This window comes from Talpa europaea, assembly GCF_964194135.1.
Source record: "Talpa europaea genome assembly, chromosome: 15".
In the NCBI taxonomy this organism is placed as follows: domain Eukaryota; kingdom Metazoa; phylum Chordata; class Mammalia; order Eulipotyphla; family Talpidae; genus Talpa; species Talpa europaea.
Genome location: NC_140083.1, coordinates 70611041 through 70637333, shown reverse-complemented (window position 1 = coordinate 70637333; position 26293 = coordinate 70611041). Strand labels below are relative to the sequence as shown.

Below are 26293 nucleotides of genomic sequence, written 5' to 3'. Positions count from 1 at the left end.
AAGGCCCCAGCGATCAGTCCTCTGACTTAACTTGCATACACTGAGGCTGCTACAGCCCCAGCTGCAAGTGACTCAGAGGGTTTTCTCAGGGGACTGGTGGAAAAGGGTGGTAAGCACTTATGAAGTGGTAGGACAGGGCCCTGAGCTTCAGTCCCAGCCTGCGGGCATGTGAAATGGGAGCGTGCTTGAGGGAACACAAGGAAGGCTCCTGGTATCCTGGAACCCTGGGGTAGAGAGACCTGATTCTTTCATTGACTCAAGTAGGGGCCAATCCTCCAAAAGGATGCAGCTTAGAAGGACCTAAAAGAAACTTAAGCTTGAAGTTTCTGAAAAGCAGCATCACCTCTTCCATCCTGCACTCACACTCACTCATTCTTTCTACATACACGCACGTACACACAGCACATGCACGCACACACACACACCCTTTTCAGATCTTCTCAGGCCAGATCTCGGTAGAGGGACAGACAGCCTTGCAGAGGCGCTGCACAGTATGCGTGCTCCCGCTACCACCGCAGGCCCTCTGCAGGGGGCAGCTGGGTCAAACGTTGGTGTGCTGAGAACCAGCAGAGGCTGTGCTGCCCCGCTGGCTCCTGCCTGAGGGTGCTGGGCTGGCCACGTGGCTCCTCCTGCTCTCGTGTCCTCCTCCCTGGCTCCTCTGGGCCGGCTCATCCACCAGTTTGAGCTTCTCATGCTCCTCCTTCAGGAAGAAGTCCACCAACAGGCTCTTCTCTTTCTTGATCTGGTCGCTGATGTCCGTGGGGATATCTGGGATCATCCAGTCCACGAGGACACTCAGGAACATCACAAGGTTCTGCAGAAAGTGAGGGAGAGGGATTTGGAGCAGATGCCTGGCCCAGCCTGGCACCGCAATCCACCTGTGCCCTGTTGGAGTGAGCAGCCCACAATGGTGGTGCGTAAAGAGCACAGAGACTGTGACCTCAGAAAGATTCTGGCCCCACTACTTACTAGCAGGTGATCTTAGCCAACAGCCTAACAGCTCCTGGGGCTGTCAGACCCTGTTGCCCTTGCAGAAAGGGCAACAGTAACAGAGTCTACCACCTGCAGGAGTCGGGAGGATTAAATGAGTCAGTACCTCACACACAGATTGCTCCAGAGCCTACTTGGAAGATGCCCACTGATCTCTCCAGGGCTTTCACTGGGCCAGCTGTCCCTCTCTTTCTTCCAGCTGAAGCCCTGTCCTCTATTTGAGAGCTGGGTCTTTGGATTCTGCACTCCTGACCGCAGCCAACCCTCCTTCTACTCACATTCACCTTCTCCCGCCCTCTATTCCATCCAGGCCTCTCTAAGCCATGCAGGCCTGTCTGGGGCTCCAAGCCTCGAGCTCTGCTGATGTCCTAAGTATCTGTACACACTGGTAACTGGCTTCCTTCTTTCAGGTGCACATCCCTCCCCTAGAAACACAGGTAGGACCAAGCTACCTCTCGCGAGTTTTTCCCGCGTCAGTGATGAGTAAGTCACACAGTGAGGGCAGGGGCCGGTGGGTGCTGGCCAGCCCGCCCCACTACCCCTGCGCTCTTCCCCCCATACACACTCCTCTATTTGCGGTGTTCCCTCTGCTCATGCAACTTCCTCTGGGACTGAGGAGACACTGACTGAGGCCAGAAAGAATTTATGAGAGCAGCGCTCTCTTCCAGGCTCCAAATCCTGTCCCAAATAGCAAATAGACCATGGCCCCTGGGGCTCCTAGGGCTGAGGGGAAGAATTTGGGAACCAACCGCTAGGTGCAGAGGCCCCTGGGGGGATGGTCTCAGGTGCCCTCAAGCAGCTTCATCATGACCTACTCTTCTTCACCCCAACTCCTCGCAGTGAGTGGAAGTGAAATGAGGAGACCCTGAGGCGGGGCACAGAGGAAGGACAGCTGAGCTGCATTTCACATCTATCGCCCCATCTCTTCAGAGAAAGAATGGGTGTCTACTTGAGCTGAAAGCCTAGCTGAGGGCTTCTCCACTTCCTGGCTTGGGGTCTGGGGCCAGATACTTTAGAGCCCTCCAGGGATCTGCCTTCAGGGAATACAAAGGCCTGAGGGAGTCTTAGAAAGGCAGGAGGACCCCCAGGCGGAACTGAGGCCCGGATGCTTAGAGAATCTGGCTGCAATCGGAGCTGCAGCTATTGTGGGAGACAGGAATCACAGCTCCAGTTTGCTATTCATTCAGCAAGGCTGATGGCCCCAGGGCCCTTCCCAGCAGTTGTCTCAGGGGCTGGCTCCAGCCAACAAAGGAGGGAGTGAGAGCACTAGAAGAAAGGCGCATAACCCGAGCTCTTCCGGGGTGGGCCGCAGAGACCAGGTGGGGCCTTGTGTCTTCCCGCCTGCCTTTCTTGTCTTCAGTTTAAATAGGAATTTATCTCTACCCTGCCACTTACTCCACATCTGTCTTGTAACCTTACTCTGTGTTTTATTCTCTTTCTGCAAAGGCCAGCCATTAATGAGGCCCTCTGGATCGGGCCTCCTACCCCACCGGGAAAGAGAGCCCTGGCGACTGCCAGCCACACTGAGTGCCCCATGGAACTGTGAAAACCTCAACTGGTGCAGGCAAGAGACATGGCTCCTTAGCCTGCATTCGCCCTGACTATCCCTTATCTGAACAACTCACCTGGAAGATGATGACAAAAGCCAGACGGGCAGACAGAACGGACCAGTACTGCTTGGAAAACTCATATGGATTCGGAGCCCAGGGTGGTTCTCGGTAATCTTTAAACCTGCCCAAGGAGAAACATGCTGTTAGCATTGGGAAGAGCGGGGTGAGGAGGGTGCTCCCCTTCAGGGTCCAAGTAGCAGGCAAGCACTTGGCTCTCGGAATTGAAGGAAGAGGCAGAGGGGAGGAAACCATGATGCAACTGACAAAGGTCCATGGACTAAAAATCCAGGTTCTCCAAAGCCAAAGTCAGACTAGACATTTTTTTTTCCTACTCATTCTCTCCAACGTCCCCCAAAGTTTCCTCTGTTGTCTGGATTCTCCTTTCAGAGGAACCCAAGGCAGTGAGTCCATCTTTGCTCCCCGCAGCCTGTGGTTGCTGAGAAGGGAGGAGAGACCCCCCAGGAACCCCATAGAGTTCTCTACAGCCCCCAGGCTCAGTGAAGCACAGGCAATCTGGACTTAGTCCCCAGCTGGCTGCTCAGGACCCCAGCCTCACTGAACTGCCACATTCCTGCCCCAGGGTGAATGATGACCAAACTGAAGGTGAACTGGTGTGGGGTGTCAGGCATAGGGGCGTTCATAGTCACGGTTGGTCAGTTTCTGGAAGTCTTCTCATCCGATCTTGATAAATATCCTCAGTTGGACATTGGTTAGCCACATACCACGGGAGGAAACTGAGGTTCCGAGAGGTCCAGTTACTTGGCCGGAGACTCATGGCCAGCCAGAGGTGCAGTGAGGTAGGAACCCAGGCCTGGCTGAATTCAGCTCTCCTCCTGTGGTCACAGAGCACACCCAGCTGCAGTCTAGGTGGGGCATCCAGAAATGGGTGCTCTTTGTCCCTTCCCCTGCCTGAGTGAATCTGAAAATCATGCTCAAGCAAGATGGCTTCCAATTGCCCCAGGAGAGATGAGAGAAGAAAAGAGAGAAGCAGGGAAGAAGCTCACACAAAAAAAGAAAAGACGCAGCAACAGAGTCAGCTCCAGAGAGACAAACTGAGTGGTGGATGCTAAGCATTCGACGAGGGCTGGGCAAGTCGCCAGGGGCTGCCCCCCACCAGCTCCCCCTCTTCCAACAGCTGATTACAGCTGTTGCAGGCTTGGTTTGACATCCGGATGAAAAGCAAAGCTAGCTGCAACCCAGCTCAACGCCACGGGATTCATCCTATCCATCCGGGGCTGAGGACAGAAACACGGCCAGCTCCAGATTACGCTTGCTAATGGGCACGAGGGAGAGCGTGGCTAAACTAGCAAGGACATCATGGGATGGGAAAATCCTAGGCTCCCCACCCCCTGCTGCCCCCCAAAGGACCCCGGGGCAGAAGGGAATCAATCTGTCCTGCTCTTCTCAAGACCTCCCGAGGAGGGGTGCTACGCACACACCCACTCTTCACCATGGGGAACTCCTTCCCCAGGCCCAGCCCCAGCCCTCTTGCCACAATCAAAGACCATTTCTCTTGTTTTCTAGCTCCATCTATGAAAGAACAGCTGTTCACTGACCTCAGGACGAGAGCCACTGCTCACCCCTCTTTTTCCCATTCTGAAAAGAATCCATAAATAATCTAATTCTGATCCCATCTCTGCTACTAACTCACCGCTTTTGGAAAGCTTTTGGAAATGTCAATTTGCCCTCCCTGAGTGTCCAAAACATGTTTTGAATCTAACAGGCACATTCACCTAATCAAGGATCTGGGGAAAGATTAACCAGAGATATGTCCAGAAAACTCCACTTGAAAATACCTCTATGCTCGTAGGCTAAGGCTGGCTCTGTTAGGAACTACAGCGCAAACCCGCCTCACGAGAGAACGGTACACAGTTATTCATCTGTTTACATTTCTCTTTCCAAAGCGAACTTTTACAAAACTGTATCCTACAGTAGTAAGAACTACTGTATACATACCTATATGGCCCTGAAATAAATTATATTGTATATATCAATATTACAAGAACAATACTGATGCTTACTGTGTATAATACACTGGTATTTTCCTATTCTGTCCTGTCCTACCCTATCCCTTTCTATTCTGTAAAATGCTAATAATGATCCATTTAAGTGACTTCATGATCCACTCATGAATAATTTGAAAATTAATGATTCTAGTGAGTCTCTGCCATCTGTGACTGGTTGTGTATATTTAAATATAAGTTAGGGTTTCATAATTTTTTCCCTTATATTCCACTATCTCTGACACCCACTACCTCTTGACACTTTCTCCCTCCCTCTTCTCAACCTCAGAAGTCTCATTTTGTTTATGATCGTCCACTGGTTTGTTAAGTGTTTTGCTTTAAAGCACCAAATCATCCACTTCTAAATGTCCAATGTATATTTTTTTTGTCATTCTGAGTTGCTTTGCTACACATTGGTCCCTTGAACTCCTTCCAATTTGATGTAAATGGCAACATTTTGTTTTTCCTTATGACTGCGTAATATTCCATTTGGATATAATACTCTGTTTGGATATACCACATCTCCTTGGTCCGATTCTCTGTCAGTGGGCACTTGGATTGTTTCCATGTACTAGCTATTGAAACACTGTTGCAATAAACACAAGTTTTCAAGTTTATGGTTTTATGTTGTTTGGTTAAATACCTAAGAGTGGGGGTGATTGGGTCATATAATCAACTGTACCAATTTACATTGCCACCAACAGTGTAACAAGGTTCCTCTTCCTCTGCATCCTGCCTGGCACTTGTTTTGGGGCATCTTTTTAATATGTGTTATTCTCACAGATGTGAGATGATATCTCAATTGTGGTTTTAACCTGTATTTCTCAATCAAAGCAATGGCAGATATTTTCTCATGTCTCTATTGGCCTTCAGATACCCTCTTTGGTGAATTCCCTACCTAGACCTGTTGCCTCTTAACTGGATTGTTTTTATATTGCTGAATAGTGTATGTTAAATATATATACATATATATATTATATAATGTCTAGTATGTATGTATACACACACACACATACATATTAGACACTAACCCCATATTGGTAATGCATTAATATATATATTTTCCCCCATTCAAGGATGTCTTATAAATCTACTTATATTTTCTTTCATTGTACAAGCTTTTTAATTTGAGGTACTTCTAATTATTTTTTCTGCATTTATTTTCCCTTGCCATTGGAGTCGAATCCCCCAAACACCTTTATCATTGATGTCACGAAACATATTACCACTGTTTTCTTCTATGTATTTTATTATTGTAGGTCCTGTGTCTGAATCTTTAATCAATTTGAAATTTATTTTTGTGCATGAGGTTAGAGAGTGATCCAACTTTTACTCTTTTACATTCTAATATTCCAGTTTTCCTAGCACTGTTAGACTTTCCTCTCCCATTGCACAGTCATGCCTGCTTTTTTATAAATTGAGTTTTGATGTATATGTATATTTATTTGTAGTTTTTTAATTCTATTTCATTGATCCATATGTCTATTTTAATGCCAGTACCATATTGGTTTTAGTACTATTGCTTTACATTATTGTTTAAAGTCAAGTAATGTGATGCCTCCATTTCTCTCCTTTTTTCTCAAGATTGCTCTTACTAGTGGAGACCTTTGATTGTTCCATATAAATTTCAATATTTTTTTGCTCAATTTCTTTGAAGAATATTGTTGGTATTTTAATGGGTATTATGTTAAATTTATACATTGTCTTAGGCAAAATAGTCATTTTGATTATTGATATTCTCCATTCATGAGCATGGGATGTCTTCCAATTCCCCAGATTTCATAGTTTTAAAAATATCATCCTAAGATGTTAGGCTTATTGAGTTCTCATTAAGTAACTAATTAAAGAGGAAATGTTGAAACTTTAAGGCTAGAAATGTCCACAGAAGACAGAGCAACTAATGGGCTTCACTGTATCTGTCTTTGTGAGAATGGCAGGGGTGGGTGCTGAGAAGAGTCTCTCTTTTCCTTTTATGCCTATATATATATGCATATATTATATAATACATATTAATATTAATATATTAATGTATTAATATTAATATATGTTGATATTACTTTATTATATTATAATAAAATATAAAATATTATAATAATAGAATAGAATATTAATATTAATATATATAAATATATATGAAGTTATATATAAATTATAAAAGTTATATATTATATACATTATATATAATAACTTTTATAATTAAAAAGTTCATGATTGCAAAAAAAGAATGTAAGTAATGATAATTTTCAAATGACATAAATACATTTTTATACTAAGATTTGGGGAGCTAAATTATAGTACAAATTGGGATAGACTCACATACCATATGTAGAACTGGTACAAAAGTCAACATTATATTTTAGCTTTAAAATTACATTAATATGGCAAAGCAGACCTCTCCTGATTCACCCGCTGCTCCCCTTAGCAGTGTATTTCACTCAGTTCTCCTGTTCTGTTCCCCACTCTGTCTCTGGTGAATCCTCTCACCCCCCACACCTCTGGCCTGTACCCCAGTTCTTGTATTCATAAATAAATACATTGTTTAAAAAATTTACATTAATATTTTATCTAGATTGTTCTAATGCTGAAAAGCCTCATTGAGTTGAATTTCTGCATTATATAGATTATCAACATTAACCCAAAGTACATTTCATTATTATAAAACAAACACATGAAATAATACATTAAAGGTCCTACACTTTATGCTAATATATTAAAAAATAATCTAAGGAAGATTTGCATAGCTATAGCTCCCTGGTTACTGCTAGGACAGTGTCTGGGATCCGGCCAGAATTGGGTGGAGGTGGGACAGAGCTGGAGAGGTTACCTGTCGTATTTAGAAAATGTATAGGACTAGACTAATATACTGTATGCATCACTATTAATTTTTTAAAGCAAAAAGAATTTTTGGAGGCTATTTATTTCATGTCCCCATTTTTAGAGATAGGGAAACTGAGTTACAGAAAGGGAAGAGAGACTCCTGGCTCAGCTGTCCCTTACCATCCTCACTTCAGAGGTGATCAGAGACAGTGACATTAGCCACACTTCATCCCAACACAAAATCACTGTAGGCACAAAAGGTGCCCACATAACAAACTTGGAATTGATCCTCAATAGTCAAGAACAGTTTTCTTTTTCAAATGAGGTATTGGTTACATTACAAATTGATTATTAAATGTCTTTCTCGACTCCAAACAGTAGTATGTAAAAAAAAATTTTTTTTAATAGTCCCAGTGGAGATTAATGCCATATGAATGTGGAGCATAATTACAGACAATATTTTCATACCATCTGAGCTACTTAAAACTAAATTGGCCTTTAGCAAGGGGAAAGGGTACAGGCAATTAGGAATTAATGAGAACCATGTTAACCCAGTGGTTGATAAAGATCAGGAGAGGCAACACCCGGAAAAGCTGATTCTCCCTCTGGTCTTATGAGAAAACACATGAGAGGCGGCCACAGGCTGGAAGGGAACTTGTCTCTTCAAAGGCTCTTCCCAGGACTTTGCGACATGAAAGAACTTAGGCCCTGCAGAAAAACCTCGCAGGAGCCACCTGGCAGGAGCTGTTCTAAACGCTCAACAGCTCTAGACAGATCCACTGGGTTGCCTGGGCCCAGGTAGGCTCCCCCAGCTCTGGGCCACAGGCCCTGCCTCACTGACCTCCCTGCTCCCTTCCAGCTGAGTCAGGAGCCGGAGTCCACATGCACTCTCCAGGACATGGTGGCCCCAACCCTGTCCAGCGGTCACTAGTCACGCCTGCAGGCTGACGTCACAGGAGCAGAGGAGCTGGCCCTGGCAAATGTTGCTTCAAAAATGCTGGGAATGCATCTCAAATGGCAGCAGAGACTTGTCCCAACTTCTGTTGCTATTTTTAAGATACCTCTCTCCCTGGCAAGGCTGCTTGGAGCCCAAGATTTCAGTTTGATTTGACCACATTTATCTCCAGAGGTCACTGAAAACTAAGAATAAGAAGGATCATCTAGTTCCCAACACTATTTGCCAGAAAACCAGGGCAAACTTTCCCACCAAGGAAACAATTTTAAAAACTGGGATTTGGCTGGGATATGGTATAGAGTCTTAGTCTCTCTCTCTCTCTCTCTCTCTCTCTCTCTCTCTCTCCCCTCTCTTCTTCCCTTCCTTTTTGGATTTCTATTTCTTACAGACACTGCCAAATCCTGGCTTGGAAATACACTAGGTTATGCCTTACTTCCTGAATCTCCAGAAACTTCGATGACCCAGTCAGAGTCACTCAGCATGATGAGTGGGGTCCACGAGGTAAAGCAGTCCCCACAGTGCACCTTCCAGTTGCACATTTAGATGTGTCACATCTAAATGACAGTGGGCCCCATCTGCCTACACTTGACAGTAGGGCATCTCTTTATTTTAAACGTAACTCTAATCTGCACACTGCAGCCAGAGAGATCAACAGTGAAAAGCTGATCCCTGTTCCCTTCACCCCTCAGTGGTTCCCCATCACCCCAAGATAGTCTCCATGCACCCTATACAACCAACAAGTTCTTTTTGGTCTTGCTTCTCATGGTTGACACCTGCTAGACCACCATCCTGGAGCACAGTTACCCCTCTCGCTGCAGCTCTGGGCTATATCACTAGACTAGACCATGTCTGTCCCACTGGACTGCACCTCAGCCCTGGACCATGGCATAGGCAGCCCCTCTGAAAAGGGTATTTTTTTCTTCACCTTTTGATCCTCCCTTCCTCCAACTCCACATACCAACCAGGCCAACCAGGTCACATGCATGAGGAGTTTCAATATGATTCTCTTTCTGGCCACTCTGTTCTTTCTTCATGCTCCACCTCCCTCAAAACTTCCCTGAACACACAAATCTTGTGAGATGTGTGGCCTCCTTCCTTGGGGGCCCTTGAAACTTGTTTCTCCACTGTAAATTATTAAGGTTACATTTTAATTGCATGTTTACTTATTCATCTTCCACACCTAAACTCTTTAAGGGGTGCACTGTGGTTGGTTCCTTGTTATATCACCAATGTCAGATCTATAGTAATGTCTCAAAAAATATTTCCATAAAGAACTTGGTATTGAGTAAGGAAAAAAACAACGGATGTTCCAAAAATTCTATTGGCTTAATCCTGAAATGATCTATCTTCTATGGATACATTTTTCTTGGCTGAAATACAGCATGTACCTAGTGATAATTCTGCCATGTAGTGGCGGAATTTTTCTTAAGGGCCACAGGTAAGCCATGGCCCTGTCTATGTGCATGGAAACAGGGACGTGTTACTGGGCCTTTAGAGCTGGCTGGAAAATCTAGTGACTCTGAAAGCAGACACAAGAAAGCACCATCTGAGCCTTGTATATTAGTGATACCTGGTATCATTATCTGTTGTTTTGGCTGAGTGGTACCATTCATCTTCACTTCCTACTAGGGAACTCCCCTCTACTTTAAAACCACTTGCTTCACATGGAGATGATGTCAACTATAGCTTGATACTATAGTCAACACTGGTGTAGAATCAGGGGACAGGGAAAGATTTAGTTGTAGTGGACTTGAGCGAATAGGGCCTGACCTAAAGTTAGGCCAACCCTCAACTTTCAATATGGGGGGCATGAAAGACCCTTTTCGTTTAATCTGGTTTAAGCCACTGATAAATCTGAAAAGCATAGCCAGTGTTTATATATTTTATTGGAAGATCTGATAGTCAAGGTCAAGGTCAAAACCTTTGGTTCTCTGGACGGACGTGTGCTTCTACACCAACTAAAGAGACAGACGCTGTCATACTGGCCTTGCTTCACACTGCACAGGAGGAGGAGGTCTGTAATCTGGACGAGAACCATCTGTTATCTTACAATACTCTTCGACTTCTTAAGCCTCAGTTTCTTTATATGTAGAATGAGGAGTTTCAACAAGATGATTTCTAGGACACCTTCCAGTTATAAAGATTTTCTAATTCTTATTTTGCAGCACCTGTTTGCTTAATGTAAACCCGCTGACTGATTTCAAGGACCTTGCTGGAGCAGATCTAGATAGCACCAGAACAGGCCTTAAGCTGGTACAGACCTTCTGTATGGTGGAACTATGTCTCCTGAATCTGCAGACCAACATCCAGCACCATGGACAGTCTGGCAGCCGCATGGAAGAGTGGCCTCTGTGCTATGCAGAGTCCAGTAGTAAATCTGCCTGCATATGACTTATGACCAAGAATTAGACACTTTTGGGCCTCCCCTGGTGGAGCAGCGGTTGAGCGCTGGGCTGCAAAGCTGCCCACAGCCTCTGCAGCGCCGGTTTGATACCCCGCCACCCGGCAAGGGTCCCACATGTCATGCAGACCTCTCCTGCCATGCCCGCTGCTCCCCTCAGCAGTGTATTTCGTCAGTCTGTCTGTCCTGTTCCCCACTCTGTCTCTGGTGAATTCTCTCACCCTCTCGCACTTCTGACTGTACCCAGTGCTTGAATAAATGAATAGATAGATAGATAGATAGATAGATAGATAGATAGATAGATAGATAGATAGATAAAAAGAATCAGACAATTTCTAGCCCCTGATGTGAAAATACTGGACACATCTAGGCTGATGTGAATTGATATTTATGAGTAAATTTACTCATCTATTCTTGGATTTGGTCCCTGATTTTGATTCTTTTCATGGTTGGCTAGAGTTGAGTCCTAAAATTATTCCTCTTGGGATCAAAAGACTCTTCTAATTAAATGATAAAATAGTACAGTTCTTTCATGGGTTGGTGAGACCAATCACTTTTCTCTCTTTTGTGTACTCAGACTGTGAGTCTGAACTAAGCAACCATCTCACAATGGCTTGGTGCCAGGATTTCCCTGGTTGAGAAGGAAGACAGACATGTCCAAGGCTTCCATTGCTGCAAACACAACTGCTTCCTTGATAGAGTATTTATATCAGACACTATTGGGGATGGTCCAGGAAAGTTCCACATTTTCTTAGTAATGTCCTCTCCTAGGTTGTGGTTACTACTATAGCAATTGTTCTGTTTTTTTAAAATATTTGAGGTGTGATCTTTCACCAAATCCTTTATGGGACCAATCACTTAACCAGGGTACACAAAGTTCAAAAAATATATTCCCTGCTGCTCTGTCTTTGTCCTTCTTGGGAAAATAGTGGAGAATCCTCTATTCCTTGGCTTCAATGATCCTTGTCCTCGGATGGTTTTCAATCATGTCTCTAACTGGACCTCTCTGGCATTCCAGCTTAGTGAGTCTAGGGGTTAGGTGGAAACAGTTCCTTAGATTTCCTACCATCATTTTAAATGCAACATGATTAATTCAATTAAATTCATTACATGGGCCATGGAGAGTGTCCCAGTGTCTTGCCAGCATGTCAATGGAACCACAGTTCCTTGTCCTCTGACTTCAACCCCAGCTTCGGAGATATCCTCAGCCCTCATGTCTCTTGTCACCAACTTTGCAATGTATTATATAAAATAGCTAATTTTCTCTCTTCTTCTTAATTCTCTCCCCCACTCTGGTTTGTGCCCATCATGGTCCATGCCTGAAACCTTCCTCAGTTCCCCCAATTCTAGTCAATCTTCCTTTGAGAACAGATCAATTCTTCTAAGCCTATCTTATATCCTATTTTTCTCTGGCACTGAAAATTCAGTACCTTCCTATTGCATGACATTAAAATTCCTAAGATTCCAGGTTTCCTCATTGTCTATTTCAGCCTACCTGCTCAAATTCAACAATGTTGGCTTATACTATCCCAGGAGTTTCTACATGTATTATGTTCCTTATATTATTCGCAATTATCATCTCCCAATGACTCTTTTTTCTACATTGCCTAGCTCCTAAGTGTTGATATGATGCCTCAAATTCATCCCACTCCCATGACTTTGCCCATGCTAACTCCCCATCTAGAATGTTCTGTGTATGTGTGTCCTACAACTCCTCGGGGCCCCTCTAGGAAGCCTAGCCCTTGCTCATCTCTGAATCCCTGCAACACTCATAGTATGTACTAAATATAATCATTGAATGATCTGTTCTGTTCTGTCTCATCTGCTTATCTTTCCAGCCAAATCATTTATAAACTCCCTGATGGGAAAAATGAGGCTATATTCTCAATGTTCCATAGTGTATAGTAAAAGGCATTAGATAATATTGTTAATTCATCAAAATGATGTCTAGGGATGAGGAGAGGTAGGAGACACAGGGAAAGGAGAATGATGTAATTTTAGATCACCCAGATAATTACATGGATCTACCACTTCGGGTCCTCCCCTGCTCTCCTCCTTCAGATTACTTTACCTGCAGAACTGAACCTCCTGGTCAAACTGTGAGTTTTCAGGCTGTGTTCCCTCCTTCAGCTGGCTGACATTGAAAAAGGAGAGGGTGTGGTTGACAAAGCCGTGAAGTGTGCCATTGTTACTGTAGGAGTACTGGTATACCAGACGGGGGATGAAGTCAGAGGTGACGGCAATGACAAAAGCCTGAGGGATAAAGGCATGTGCATTAGAGGCTCCAGGTGACATGGAGTCCATTTTGCATGGAGAGATTGTCCCCCTGGGTCTCCCCAGCCAGAGCCACTGCTCTGACTGACACAGAATTCCTTCCCGAGCTCATGTAGTTCACTCACCTGTGTGTCCATCCGTGACACATGTAAGCAAACCCACCATACTATGGCTGCCAGGAGAGTGAAAGACAACTGGTGGGGCAGAGGATGCTAAGCCAATGTGGGCATTTCAGATGCCACTTCTGTGGTATCTGAATAGATATTTATATTGGCCAAGCCACAGCAGGGCATAAGATTTTTTGAGAAAATTACCAATAATGATGAGAATTCCACTTAAGAGCTGCTCCTGAGTGACACTGGGAGGCCAAAAGACCAATGATACAGGTCTCCACAGTTCTCTTAATCTGGATGTCATCTCTTGACACTTTTTAGCATATCCTATGATGGAGGCTGTTCTTTCATTCATTTTACTTTGGAAAAGTGACATCAATGGGAAGGAGCAGGTCCTGCTAGATGGAATCACTGTGCCCAGCCAGCATCTGGCCTATTTAAGCACTCTATAAATGTCCACGGAGCCGTCCAAACGACAGATGAATGATTGCATGTTTGAATGTGGAGGTACTTTCTGCAAAGAAAACCTTAAATCTTTTTGGCAGCTGTTTATACTGTATTCTGCACCCATAATTCAAGCCCTTTTTAAAAGTAAGGTTTGGGTATTGTTTTCTAAATGTATACATGAGTGTGGATGGCCATAACCATATTTGACAATGAGTAACATACTCACTATAATCAAATCTATAATTTTTCTGAGTACTAGCTACAGGTCCTTTCATCATCCCACCTAATTTCTAGGATGATCCTGCAAGGTGAATACTGCTATTATTCTCACCCATTTTTATAGGTAAGTCTGAGAAAGCCCAGGGAAATAAAACTTCCCGTCATTCCGTTGTATCGATGGAAAGTGCTTAGCACTCGGGCCTCTTTTCCAGTAGACACAACTCCGAAGTAGCTCCTGATCTATTTTCCAAACTGCACTCTATTTCTCAGCCTCAAGATGTGTGCCTCCTAATCAAACATGAAAAATGTAATGGGCTGATCCTCTCTGCCCCTCCTCCTACCATTGCACATGTTCTAAATAGGGAAACAAATCTCCCCAGGGAAAATGGGCTTTCTGGGTGTACCCTAATCTGGCTGGCTTTTCTGGAGATGGGAATGAGGAGGCCCCGCCTGGCCACCCTCCATACTGAACGTAGAAGCCAGAGCTGCTGTTGGCGTGGGCCCGGCAGGATTTCCTCTGAAATGTGGTCATGTCTGGCAAGGCACTTAAGGAGGTCACAGGAGGGGGGACTCCTCTACTTCCATGTCCTATCTTAACCTACACTGTGCCAGAGTCCAAGGCATAATTAAGACTTTGCATCGACAACTTGGAGGAACCATAATTAGGAATTACAGCCTGGGCAAGGCGCCAAGTATTGTTTAGCACAGGAGTCGAGAAAGCGAGGAAAGAGATGGGTAGATATGTGGAATTCTTTCCTCATGATTCTTGGCTCTGAGAAAGGATCTGATTCTGATCCTTAAGGCCCAGGTATGCATCCTGGTGGATAATTACCTTTCTTTCTCTTAGTGAAATTAGCAATAAAGAGGCCCCACTCTGGTGACAGAATGCTGAACTGGGAGGCATGTGTGTGTGATTTACCAGGGGGCTGTCTCAAATAAAGGTCCAGATGGAAAAGGCTGGGGGGTACAAGGGCCAGGTTCTCTCTTTGAAGGCCTGAGCAACTCTAGAGAGCCCCTCCCACAGTGCTGGGGTGTGATGAACAGAAGCACTTACGTTGATGATAACAGAGAACTTGCCAATTCCAGAGAGAATGTCGAACCAAATCCCTGTAAGACAGAAAGAGGGTATCTGACTCAGGGTGATGACTGGCAGGCAAGTTACCTAGGGGTTCCCAGGAACAGGCTTGTCTGGAAAGGCTTAGGAACCCCTCTGTCTAGAAGCCAGAGAAATAACTGGGGGTGGAAAATGGGACTCCCCAGGCCTCCCAGCCCCTGAGGAGATGCAGATGGGTGGCTCAAAGGGGTGAAGAGGCGAGATCCTGCTTCCCAGCCCTCTTACTTAACTCCTGACATCACATGAGGGTGGCAGGGACCAGGAAAGGGGGGTGCAGAGGGTGGGGCGGGACTTGGCGGGGCCATACCGATGTCTTTGGTTCTCACAGCATCCGGCCGTCTCAGCTCCGTCACAAACTTCTTTGCATCCAGCCGTACCTCGATGACATTGTTGAGCAGGGCGAACACAGGGGCCAGAGGAAAGGAGGCCACAAAGAGGGTGACAAAGCCGAACTGAATGACTAGAAAAGAGAAGAGTGACCGTGAGAGGCTCCAGCAAGGAGAGGCAGGATAACCATGCTCTCACTCCTGGTCTGGTCTTAGCGAGGTCTTTTTGACAAGGTTTCTGCACCACGGATGGGGATTTCTTTCTCCATAGTTCTGGGAAAAGCTGTGTAGCAGGCACAGGCAGATCCTATGAGGAAAGAAGCCTGTACTCTGGAGTCGCCTGAACTCTAGTTACTAAACCTGGTGTTGGACACAAAGGTGGACACACACTCTCAGCCCAGAGCCAGGAGTGGGTTGGGTTGTATTTGTGGGCCACAGGGACTTGACGCTGTCCTGGGGAGTGAAAGCAGCTACAGCAAAGTGATGACAAGTAGGCTTGGCTGTGTTCCAATAAAACTTTATTTACAAAAGCAGTAAGAAGAGAAAATGGGATTTGGCCCATGGGGCATAGTTAGCCACCCTTGACAATGTAAAACTTAAAATATTTCCCAAGTATGGCCTCTCCTTTCCACAGCCACAGCTTACTGAGATCTCACTAGATATGAGGCACTGTCTGGCACTGTCTCCCAGGAGCTAGTGTAGAGAGGAAGATGCACAACAAGGGTTGATGTTTATCGAAAGAAAAAGAATGTATCAGAGACTGCGGACATCCAAAGGGGAGGAGCAAAAACCTCTTTGGAGTGGGGTGTAATGAAAGTCGCCACACGGTGGGGCTTCCCTGGTGGTGTCAGGGGTTGAGCACCACGCTGTGAAGTGGCCTGCAGCCTCTGAGGCATGAGTTCAGTCCCCGGTCGGCCAGGGAGCAACCCACATGGTACAGCAGACCTCTCCTGACTTGCCCACTGCTCCTCTCAGCAGTGTACTTTGGTCAATCTGCTTGTTCTGTTCCCCACTCCGTCTCTGGTGAATCCTCTCACCCTCCCACACCTCTGGCCTGTACCCCAGCTCTTGTATGCATAAATGAATAAATCTTTAAAAAAAATTTACAAAGTCTCCACACGGAACACCTACACTTGCTCCCAGGAAGACTGGACTAAAGAGAACATTATTTAGTAGACTAAAGACTGGACTAAAGCAGTGCGGTATGGAGGTAGCCTGTGCCCATTGAATGGCTGGAAGGAGTCCAGGCCCCCTCAACTCCGCTGGGACAGCTGCAGCCACAGTCTGACTGTGCTGGTCAACCAGAATCCCCAAGCCTCTAAAGTCTATTCATCCCAGAGCCCAGTCATCTGATCTCATAACTTATCTACCCACATAGCTTTCTGTCAGCTCCCCTCTGCTTTCTGGATATAACTCAGATTCCTCATCTCGGGAGACAGGGACTCTACACCTGCTCCCGACCTGCCTCTCTGGCTCCTCTTCCAACATCTCCCCTACGCCATCACCTTATGCCTCCACCACCGGGAACTCCCTATCCTGCTGAGCATTCCCTGACTGCGTGAGGGCCTTCCCCATCATTTGTGCACAAGCATTCATTCTCCAGTGAGCAAACTTCACAACACCCCCAGGATGCCATCTCCTCTGGCAAACCTCCCCCCACCTCCTGGCTCCAGCCTCCCCCCAAATCCCTGGCCGCGCCTCTGACAGTCACCACTATGTGGCGCTGTGATTCACCTGCTCACGTGCCTTCACTGCCCACTAGGAAGGCAGGGCCCCCATTCATTCCAGAGGCTCGGGATGCACTTGTCATGCCACCCAGTCCTGGCCCCAGGGAAGTCACAGTGGAATAGGACTTCCCCACAGACTAAGGGCAAGTTATTTAACTTCTCTGTGTTTCAGTTATACCGACTGTAAATTGAGACTGATAATAATACCCACCACACACGCATCAAAGATAAATGATTGTATACATCAGTTACTTCAAACACTGTCACTCGCTGGTTACTCAAAAATGTCACCCCTGAGGGCCTCCCCGGTGGCAGAGTGGGTTGAGCGCAGCGCTATGAAGCTGTCTGCAGCCTCCACAGCGCCGGTTCGATTCTCGGCCAGCCAGGGAGAATCCCACATGGTGAGGCAGGCCTCTCCTGTCTCGCCCACTGCTCCCCTCAGCAGTGCTTTTGGCCCGTCTGCCTGTTCTGCTCCCCGCTCTGTCTCTGGTGAATCCTCTCACCCTCCCGCGACTCTGGCCTGGACCCCAGCTCTTCTATAAATTAAAAAAAATGTCACCCATGAGGTACAATTTTACTTTTACGGGAATAAATATCGACAGTAAAGGTGACAGCAATGTGGACAGTGTACTCCTGTGCTAAATGGACACAAATTGAAGGTGTGAGGAGTAGAAAAGAGTGGGAAGAACTGGCTCGCCCTGGGCATATTTCTCACCAGCCATGTCCTTGGGCAATGCCCTTGGTTTCCATGGGCATTAGCATCCTCGTCAATAAGTTGAAGAGACTGGTTTAAATTCCCTCAGGTCCTTTTTTGAGATGCTGTGGTTCTTACTTTCTTGAACAAGCTTCAAGATTCTATGATATTGAAATAAAAAATGAAAAACCAGGATCCAAATGGAAAAAATTTTTTTGAAAATTAAAAAATAATTTTTTACTGAGGATTAAGCCTAAACACATTAAAAGCCGCAAAAAAAAAGAAAGAAAGAAAAAGAAAAGAAAAGAGAAGAGAAGAAAAGAAAAGAAAAGAAAAGAGAAAAGAAAAGAAAAGAAAAGAAAAGAAAAGAAAAGAAAAGAAAAGAAAAGAAAAGAAAAGAAAAGAAAAGAAAAGAAAAGAAAAGAAAAGAAAAGAAAAGAAAAGAAAAGAAAAGAAAAGAAAAGAAAAGAAAACCCGGATGGCCCTTTAACTAGCACACTTTAACCACTTTTGATTTGGTGGTCAACCCAGGCCCACAGCTGGGGTTACTGCTCTTGCTGATATACCTCTGATGCCCAATGGATGCCTGGCAGGACCTCAGTGACCAGCAGGTGCCAGTAGTGGCAGGCACCACCATGTCAAGGCTAAGGCCTTGGAATGACAGTCTGGATAGCTGGCTGCCCTAAGGGGTCTGGGGTGGGGAGTAGGGAGGAGAAATCTTCTAGAACAAGCTCTGGGAGCCAGGTCAAAATGCAGGGTCTATCACATCTTTTAAATGAGGCTGCTAAAGAATTCACTTTAGAGTCATGGGTAGGGGTGAGGGCAGAGGGGTTGTCAGGGATGGAATTAACAAGGAAAGCAAAACAGATGTTAGACTGGTTTTAAAAACCTGTAAAATGCATGCCTGTATTTAAGTACCTATATAAGCATTCTTTATGCTTGGGGTGCATGGGGTCCTGAGTTGGGCTTCTTGATCCAAATGAGTTCATTTCTGCAGGCCAAATGCTCTTCTCAGAGGGACTCCCTTCCACAGAACTGTGTTAACTCTCCCAAGCCCCATGAGGGCTCAGCCAGGAGACTGGTCGGGTGGGGACGGGGCAGGTGACTTCTGAGGGACCTGGATATTAGGGTGCGCCAGCAGCACACCTCTGCAAACGGCGCTTGGTAATCCAATGTCTTTCCAGGACTAGCGGGAAACTTAACTTTGCTTTCTTTCATGTAAGCTCCAGAGACAGAGACAAACTGAGCTGGGATTGCCCTGGGCTTGTGTTTTATATTCACAGACTCTCCAATCAGGCCCTTTTCTCTCTCTCTCTCTTTTTTTTTTTTTTGTCCATACAATTTAGCTCCCAGAGATGACTCCCTAACAGTGCCCACACATGACCCCAGGCCATAACAGTGTCTCCTCTGCTCCCTTGCCATGTAAGTCTATGTGCTCAGCCCTAACAACCTCAAGAGTGTGTGCTCAGCCAAGGCCAGTGGTGCTGGGCTTGCAGTGACAGGATGCCTGTCCCCTCCTCTGACATTTCTGTAAAGTACCCTGGACCTGGGCCGAGACAAGCCAGTCTCCACAGACGCGCCATTACTGTGGGTGTGGACTGAGTGTCTGGCACATTTCTCGGAAACAACCCAAAGAGGCAGAAACAAATAGGAAGCTTTATTTTCTCTTGGTGTGGGGGGGGGGGGGGGGCAGAGGAGTAAAACCCTAACCCTCTAGCATACAAATACCAAATCCAAGAATTGCTCCTTTTAGTCAGAGATCAAAAGGCGGTATTGGATGGGTGTCCTTCTGGGTTCACTATATAGGACACAGTGATACTGGCCTTCACCAACACCAAGGTTGACTTCTAAAAATAGCCAGCCTCCATTAGGAGAAAAGAGAGGCCGGAAATCCTCAGCGTGCTGCATAATAGAAGCCAGCTTGGCCTGACCAATAACAGATTAAACCTGGCCAAGCCAATTAGGGAGGAATCCATAAGTTGATTGTCAACCAAAGCTTTACAAAGCCTGCTGTAAAGTGTTCCAGAAAGGCCGAGCTGAAAGCACAGAGACTGGAAATGCTCCTAGACACAAATCCCATTGGTTTCTCTCCTCACTTTCCAGAAACCAGGGGCCTTTGAAAAATAACCACCAGCCGGTACTGCCTGGTACTGGAGACAATTAAAATCTTGGCCTTGATTACCTGGGCTTAGGTTAAAATAACAAGGAGGAGAGGGCTAAACTAAACAAGATGGCATCCAGCAGGGACATTCCTGGCTCAGAGAAGAAACATAGTATATTAGCAGGGACAGAATGGACTGGCCAGGATTGGTGGAAAGCTCTTGACGAAACACAACTCTGATTTCTTATTCATTTTAAAATTCTTCAGTGAAAATGTCCGCATCCCCCCCTCCACCATGTCTCTCTCTCTCTCTCTCTCTCTCTCTCTCTCTCTCTCTCTCTCTCTCTCTCACACACACACACACACACACACACACACACATACACATCCAAAACTTCAGTCTGACCCTTGGTGATCTGACCCTAATTTATTTTTGCCCACACAGCTCCTCCCATCATGCACTGTGCTTAGGGCTAATATTAAGCCAGACCATTTGGAGATCAACGCAGCTTGTTTCCCAACCATTTGTACTTCTCCAAACTCACCAAGGTTTGCACACACCACTACTGTCCCCATGCCTGCTGGGAGAATCACCATTTCTCTGGTAGGTGCCGCTCAAATCTAACCTTTTCTTAAAGACTCTCTTTGATCCCATTTATCACCCAGGAGGAATCAGGCACCACCCCTCACCCCCACTATGCTTTGCACATGTCTCTGTTTCCCTCTTCGACTCGCCTCCTTGATGGCAAGCTCTTTGAAGACCTTGGACAGACATGACTCCTTTCTGAGTCCGCACAACTGCGCATGGCTTCTGTCCCACAGCAAAGATGCAGAGATTATCTATTTCATAAATACAAATTTATGTACACTGGCTGTAAACAAAAAATGAGCACAAAAAGAGGCAGACCACTAACACGTATGGGCAGAAAGCACTATACTTGGTGACGGTGAGGCCAGATGGGGTCTTGAAGAAGTGACACCTCCATATAGTAGCTCTCGGTGCTGGGATTCCCATGGAAGACTTTGAAAAGCATACAGTTCGTTAAGAGGGTCCAATTCTAATAATTATGTTTTTTTAAGCTTTCTATAATTTAGTAAAAGCAACAGTCTGCTTAAAGGAATTAAAAATTGGGGCCTTGAGAACCTCCCTTTTGTGAGCCACTGGTAAGCAAGGAGGAGAAGAACGGAGGAACACAAATGGGTACGAGCTTATCCTTTCATCCAGGAGGCCATCACTGGGAAAGCTCAGCTAGAAACAGCCCATTAATACAAACACTTATGTGAGAAACACAGCAAGGGAAGGTCATCACTTTGTTTCATCAGCCCATATTTCAACTTTGCACCTAGTAATCTTTCCCACCAAAGGGTTAGGGAAGCCAGCAATCTTGGCACTGAGGGGCTGGTGACAAAGAGAGCTTGTAACATTGATTGACCATGTAAGAGAGAAAAGATAGTGAGAAGAAAGGACATGGGCTTTTTCCCCATCATGTACCTCTATTGCTTAGGCAAAGGGAGGTCTTGACAGATATAAAAGAAGGTTCTATGACTACAATCCACCCATCCATCCACCCATCCATCCATCCATCCATCCATCCATCCATCCACCCATCCAATCATCCATCCATCCATCCATCCATCCACCCATCCACCCTTCCACCCATCCATCCACCCATCCATCCAGTCATCCATCCATCCATCCATCCATCCATCCATCCATCCATCCATCCATCCATCCACTCATTCACCCACCCATCCATCCATCCATCCATACTAAAGGGGGTATTTGAAAATTTGCTCTATGGTTGGTAGTCAGGATCTTTCCTGCAAATCCCCTGAACCAAATTCACAAACTGCTTAGGAAATAAAGACAATAAGTGGAATTCCCTTTCCATCTGCATGGCATCCCGCCTGGGGTTTATACAATGGATCAAGTTCAATTTAGAAACACTGGAAGTCCATTCAGGAAGGAACAGGCTTGAAGTTAAAAATTTCAGTATTAAGAGTTGATGACATACAGATCAGTGCAATTCTGGGGCAGATCAGCAAGGCACATTTTCTTCATTTCTTATTTATTAAGAGAGACTCAGTCTCTCCTTTGTTTTCACCCCCATATGTATGATAAAATATAGTAGTCCCCTCTTATCCAAGACGCCCAGTGGATGCCTGGAAAGGAGAGTATGGAGCCTAAAAAATACTGTGCACACATAACTATGATAGAATTTAGTTTATGAATTAGACACAGTAAGTGATTAACAACAATAATAGGACAACTATAACAATATACTATAATAAAATATCTCCCTTTCTCAAAATCTTACCATGCATAATATTTTCAGACTGTGGTTGACCCCTTAGCCACTGGTAGCTAAAACCTTGGAAAACAAAGCTGTATATAAAAGGGGGAGGTAATTATTGTATTAGCTTCTTCAGATGTAGCTAGAAGGACCAATGGTTTCTTGACAGTCCTAATGCTTAAGAATTCAAAGGCTCAAATTTAAAAAAGAAAACTAAATAAATAAATAAATGAATTCACTCATCTCTTTAGATTTATCAACTTACTAGCATACAAGTGTTTATAATAATTTCTTAATGATGCTCTGGATTTCTGAGATGTCTGTTGTGACATCTCCTCTTGGGTTTCTGATTCTGTTTGAGTTTTCTCCCCCATTTTTTTTCCTTCGAAAGCCCAGCTAGAGGTTTATTAGAAAAAGAATTCAAAGTCTCATAACAGTGAATCTCAGGTTTATGGTGTGATACAGACCCACGTGTTGGGAGTCCTCTTCTCTGTCTTAGGAACAGAGGAGAGGGTCATGGAGTTTCCAGAAGAGATCCCCATTATGGACAGAAGAATGTGGCTCTTAGTCACAGGGAGCTTAAAAGCCTGGACACTATGGTCTACTGGAAAACTGCCCATTCCTCCCCTTCCGTACCTTCTGAGCAAGAATCCAAGCCCTCAACCAGCATTTCCTAAACATCTACCATGTGCAGACAGCAAGCTCTCTGTTGATAAAATAATCTTCAGTGTCATAGGCTATTATTTCCACTTTTCGAGTGAAAATGTGAGTCTCATAGGGGTGAAATCATTTTCCCAGGGCCACACACCTTGAAAGGGATGAAGCTGGGAAACAGATAGTTTCTGATGTCATCCAAGTTCCATGTCCTTTCACCATACAAGAAGGTACCAGCTTAATCCTGATGCATCTCTCCCCTCCTCACCCTCGTTACTCCCACACATCTTAGGATTCCTTCAAAGGTATTCTAACCTTTTGTGAGAGAACAAACTTTCACCAGCATCACCCTCAATTTGTACAGATATTTTCATCTCCAATGTGCCTCCTATTACACACATATACACCTCTGGCTGGTCCCTGCTGTTTCTGTGTCTTACTCCTGCCTGGCCTGCATTCATGAGATCTAGAAAATCTCATATCAGTGGACCCTGTTTAGCTTCTTAAAACTAGACAGAGTTGGTGAGATCTACTGATTCATTACCGATCTACTGATTCATTACTGATCTTCAGAGAACAGCTTTGGGAATTTCCAGTAAATGTTTACTGAGTGAACAAATGAATGACCTGGCTTATTCACTCTTGTTTACTTTGTCCATCTGTCAAATGGGAATGTGAAAACCACTTATTCATTCATCCTTCCCATGCCCCATTCTCCCATCTACCCATCTGGGCTGTGGTAACACAGTCCGTGAGGTAGAAGGGCAATAAAATGAGTCATGATTGGAAGATGTTCCCCAGTAAAAAAACATGACTGAGGGTCTTGATTTACATTCTTCTTTTACCCTTACATTCCACCCCCCCAGAGACTGGGAAAAGCCAGCCAAAAGAAAACACAACTAGGTTTATAGAATTTTAGAAAAAAGTAAATAACAGAGAAAGGAGGGAGAAACAGATATGCAAACTCTAAGGACCCAAATGTGGCTCTGGTTCAGCAACAAAGCTCACTCTGAGCTTCCTGGTTGTTATAGCAAGAAAAGAAATGGGAAGGTGAGAGTGTTCTCTGTGAGTTTTAACCTGACAGTCTGTCTGACACTCACTCTTTCATGTCCTCCTTCCTTCCTTCATTACTCAAGCACTGACTGGGTGGCTCAAATTTGTAAGCTGTGGGGTCCAGCTAGATCCTTTTCTCTTACATATTTACGGAGGGAGGGACTCCTAGTACAGAGAATGCCAAACAATGTCTGCTTCTGAAGCAAAAGGAGAGAATGAACTGTGACTCCCCCTACTTCCCAGAAATACTGGAATAGCACCGTGGTGTTGCCTGAATTGTGCTTAAATGCCACTTGCAGAAGATGGCAGGTGCCTGATTACCCAGTGGGATGACTCAGTTTGGATAAACATGATGGCTCAGGGAAAGGAATTTCCTGCATCTTTGGGCCACTGCCTGGGGGTGCACACACTTGGAGAATATGCAGGTCTCGGTGCTGAGGGTTGTGTAGATTATTCTGGAATATTGCCTCACTTATAGTGAAAGCTTCCTTGGGACTAGTTCAATACATCCAACCACTGTTGGTAACTGGACACTACCCAGTGTGGTCCTTGCTGGCCAAGACCAAAGGTTATCAGAGCTGAAAAGAATCAGTGTCATTCAAGTTGCCCTCACTGAAGCCCACTCCCTCTACTCTTTCTTTAATAAATAGCCACTTTTACCTGATCATTTCCAGGATGGGATACTCAATGACGCTGGAACTAGTCCTTTCAACTCCTCCCTGTCTTACTTGTAAGGCACTGTGATTTTCGGGCATTTGTTATAAAGCATTGTCACAGCAGTGGCTGGCCAATTGAGGATATTGCACCTGAACTACTCAGATAATTTTACAAGTCCACCCATTTGCATTGCTATCAAAGACTGCCCTTAGGATGTTATCATTATCCAATGGCCCCTGTAGGGCTGGGGGGTAAGGGTGGAGGAGGGAAGACTATCCCCCTAAATCAGCTCAGCCTGGGTGTCTGAGCAGCTTTGATGGGTGGTGATGAGTGTAGAATCACTTTGCCACCTAGGCCCTCCCTATAGGATTACTTCTTTCCTTCTTTATTCTTCTTCCTTATTCCTCAAACAATTAGTGTGCCTACTATGTGCTCCTGTGATTAGGCTCTGTAAATGAATAGGATGCAAATCTCGCCCCCAAAACCTCACATCACCATTTGGTGAAGAGCACAAACCTAGATCATTGATCTTTAGATGAGAAAAGCTGACACTGTATCCTGTATTTATCTGATAAAATGGTGATGAAGCTTGATCAAGAGATTTTTTTTGGAATTTGTCAATAAACTCCCCTTACAAGATTACATCTTTCAGCCAAATTCTACTCCATAAGTCAAACTGCTCGTGTCTGTGAACTGAGCTTGCAGCTCTTAGAGCAACTGAAGAATTTCCTCTCACCAGGCCCTGCGGAAAACTCCACAACTGGGCTGTGAGGAGCCTGCGGCAAAGGAGCTCTGAAGCCTCATTTTGGGGTTGGGGACAGTGATGATTAATGCGGTGGCCTGCTCCTGGGCGGGCATTCTTTCCTCTCCTCAGAGGCGGGGGATGGGGAGCTACCCTTAAAGTCCTTCTTCTTAGTAAGCTCTTCAGGAAAAGGGTTTGATATTGGAGATTCCCTCGAAAGCTGACTGCTCCCCTCACAGGTTTTTCCAGCGTAATCCCTCACTCTCAAGTTTCTCTTTGTCTGGAGCCACCCATCCCACCACCAGCCCTGCCCAGAGGTAGTTCCCCAGCCCCTAGCCCCCTCCTCAGGCTGACGCCCAGCCCCCCCCACTCCCAGCTTCCCCTCACCTCCTGGCCCCTCCCCCAGGCCTGCTGGGCCCTAGTTCCAGCTCAATTTAGAAAAATGTAAATATAATACATCTCTCCCTGCTGCCTCTCTCAACCGATGACCTGCCTCACCATTGTGACTGACGGGCTCCGAGTGGGCCCAGCACACTTCCTGTCTGCATGGGTGGTCCTGGGGATGACGGGAAGGATGCTGACAGCTGAGAGCTGCACGAGGGATCACCATGTCAGGCACAGCAGAGGGACTGGGCAGCTTTGGTTTCACTGCTCTCATTTTTGCTAAAAGCCCAAGACAAGAGCGGTTCTGGAACTGGGGAGGTCTAGCCCATTGGGGAGGAAGGAAGAAAACTCACTCTACCTTGGCTTCCACCAAGGTCCACGTTTCCACAGGTCCTGATGGAATAACATCTCTGTGGATTCACCTAGGAAGGGGCGCTAGCCTCAGTTCCACTAATAGCTCTTTGGGGTGACCTTAAGCAACCGTGTCTCGCCCAGGCCCTTTGGTTTTGACGGGCATTGTCCGCTGGCCCACATAAGCCAGGATGCCAGTGCTGGAAGGGACCCTGCAGGTTTCCTGGTCTAGTGACTTGAAACTCTTGATTCTGGTTAAGACAATGAAAAATGATGACACGTACTCTTCACTCCTGCTGGCTTAGCCACGTTTCGTGACATGTGCCTTGCTCCCTCATCCAAAAGGGTCTAAGGATGAGAGAAAATG

General features: G+C 45.5%; 1 protein-coding gene across 2 annotated transcripts in view; it reads right to left on the bottom strand.

The window, feature by feature from the left end:
* Positions 1-541: 541 nt before the first annotated feature.
* ANO2 (anoctamin 2) overlaps positions 542-26293 on the bottom strand; it is a gene marked incomplete at both ends in the record, with an annotated part of 266883 nt that continues 241131 nt past the window's right edge. For both annotated transcript variants that reach the window (XM_084255831.1, XM_084255830.1), the window contains 5 exons: positions 542-814; positions 2616-2721; positions 12848-13029; positions 14884-14936; positions 15251-15403. In XM_084255831.1, the coding sequence (XP_084111957.1) occupies positions 542-814; positions 2616-2721; positions 12848-13029; positions 14884-14936; positions 15251-15403 (767 nt within the window). The remainder of the gene's footprint in view (positions 815-2615; positions 2722-12847; positions 13030-14883; positions 14937-15250; positions 15404-26293) is intronic.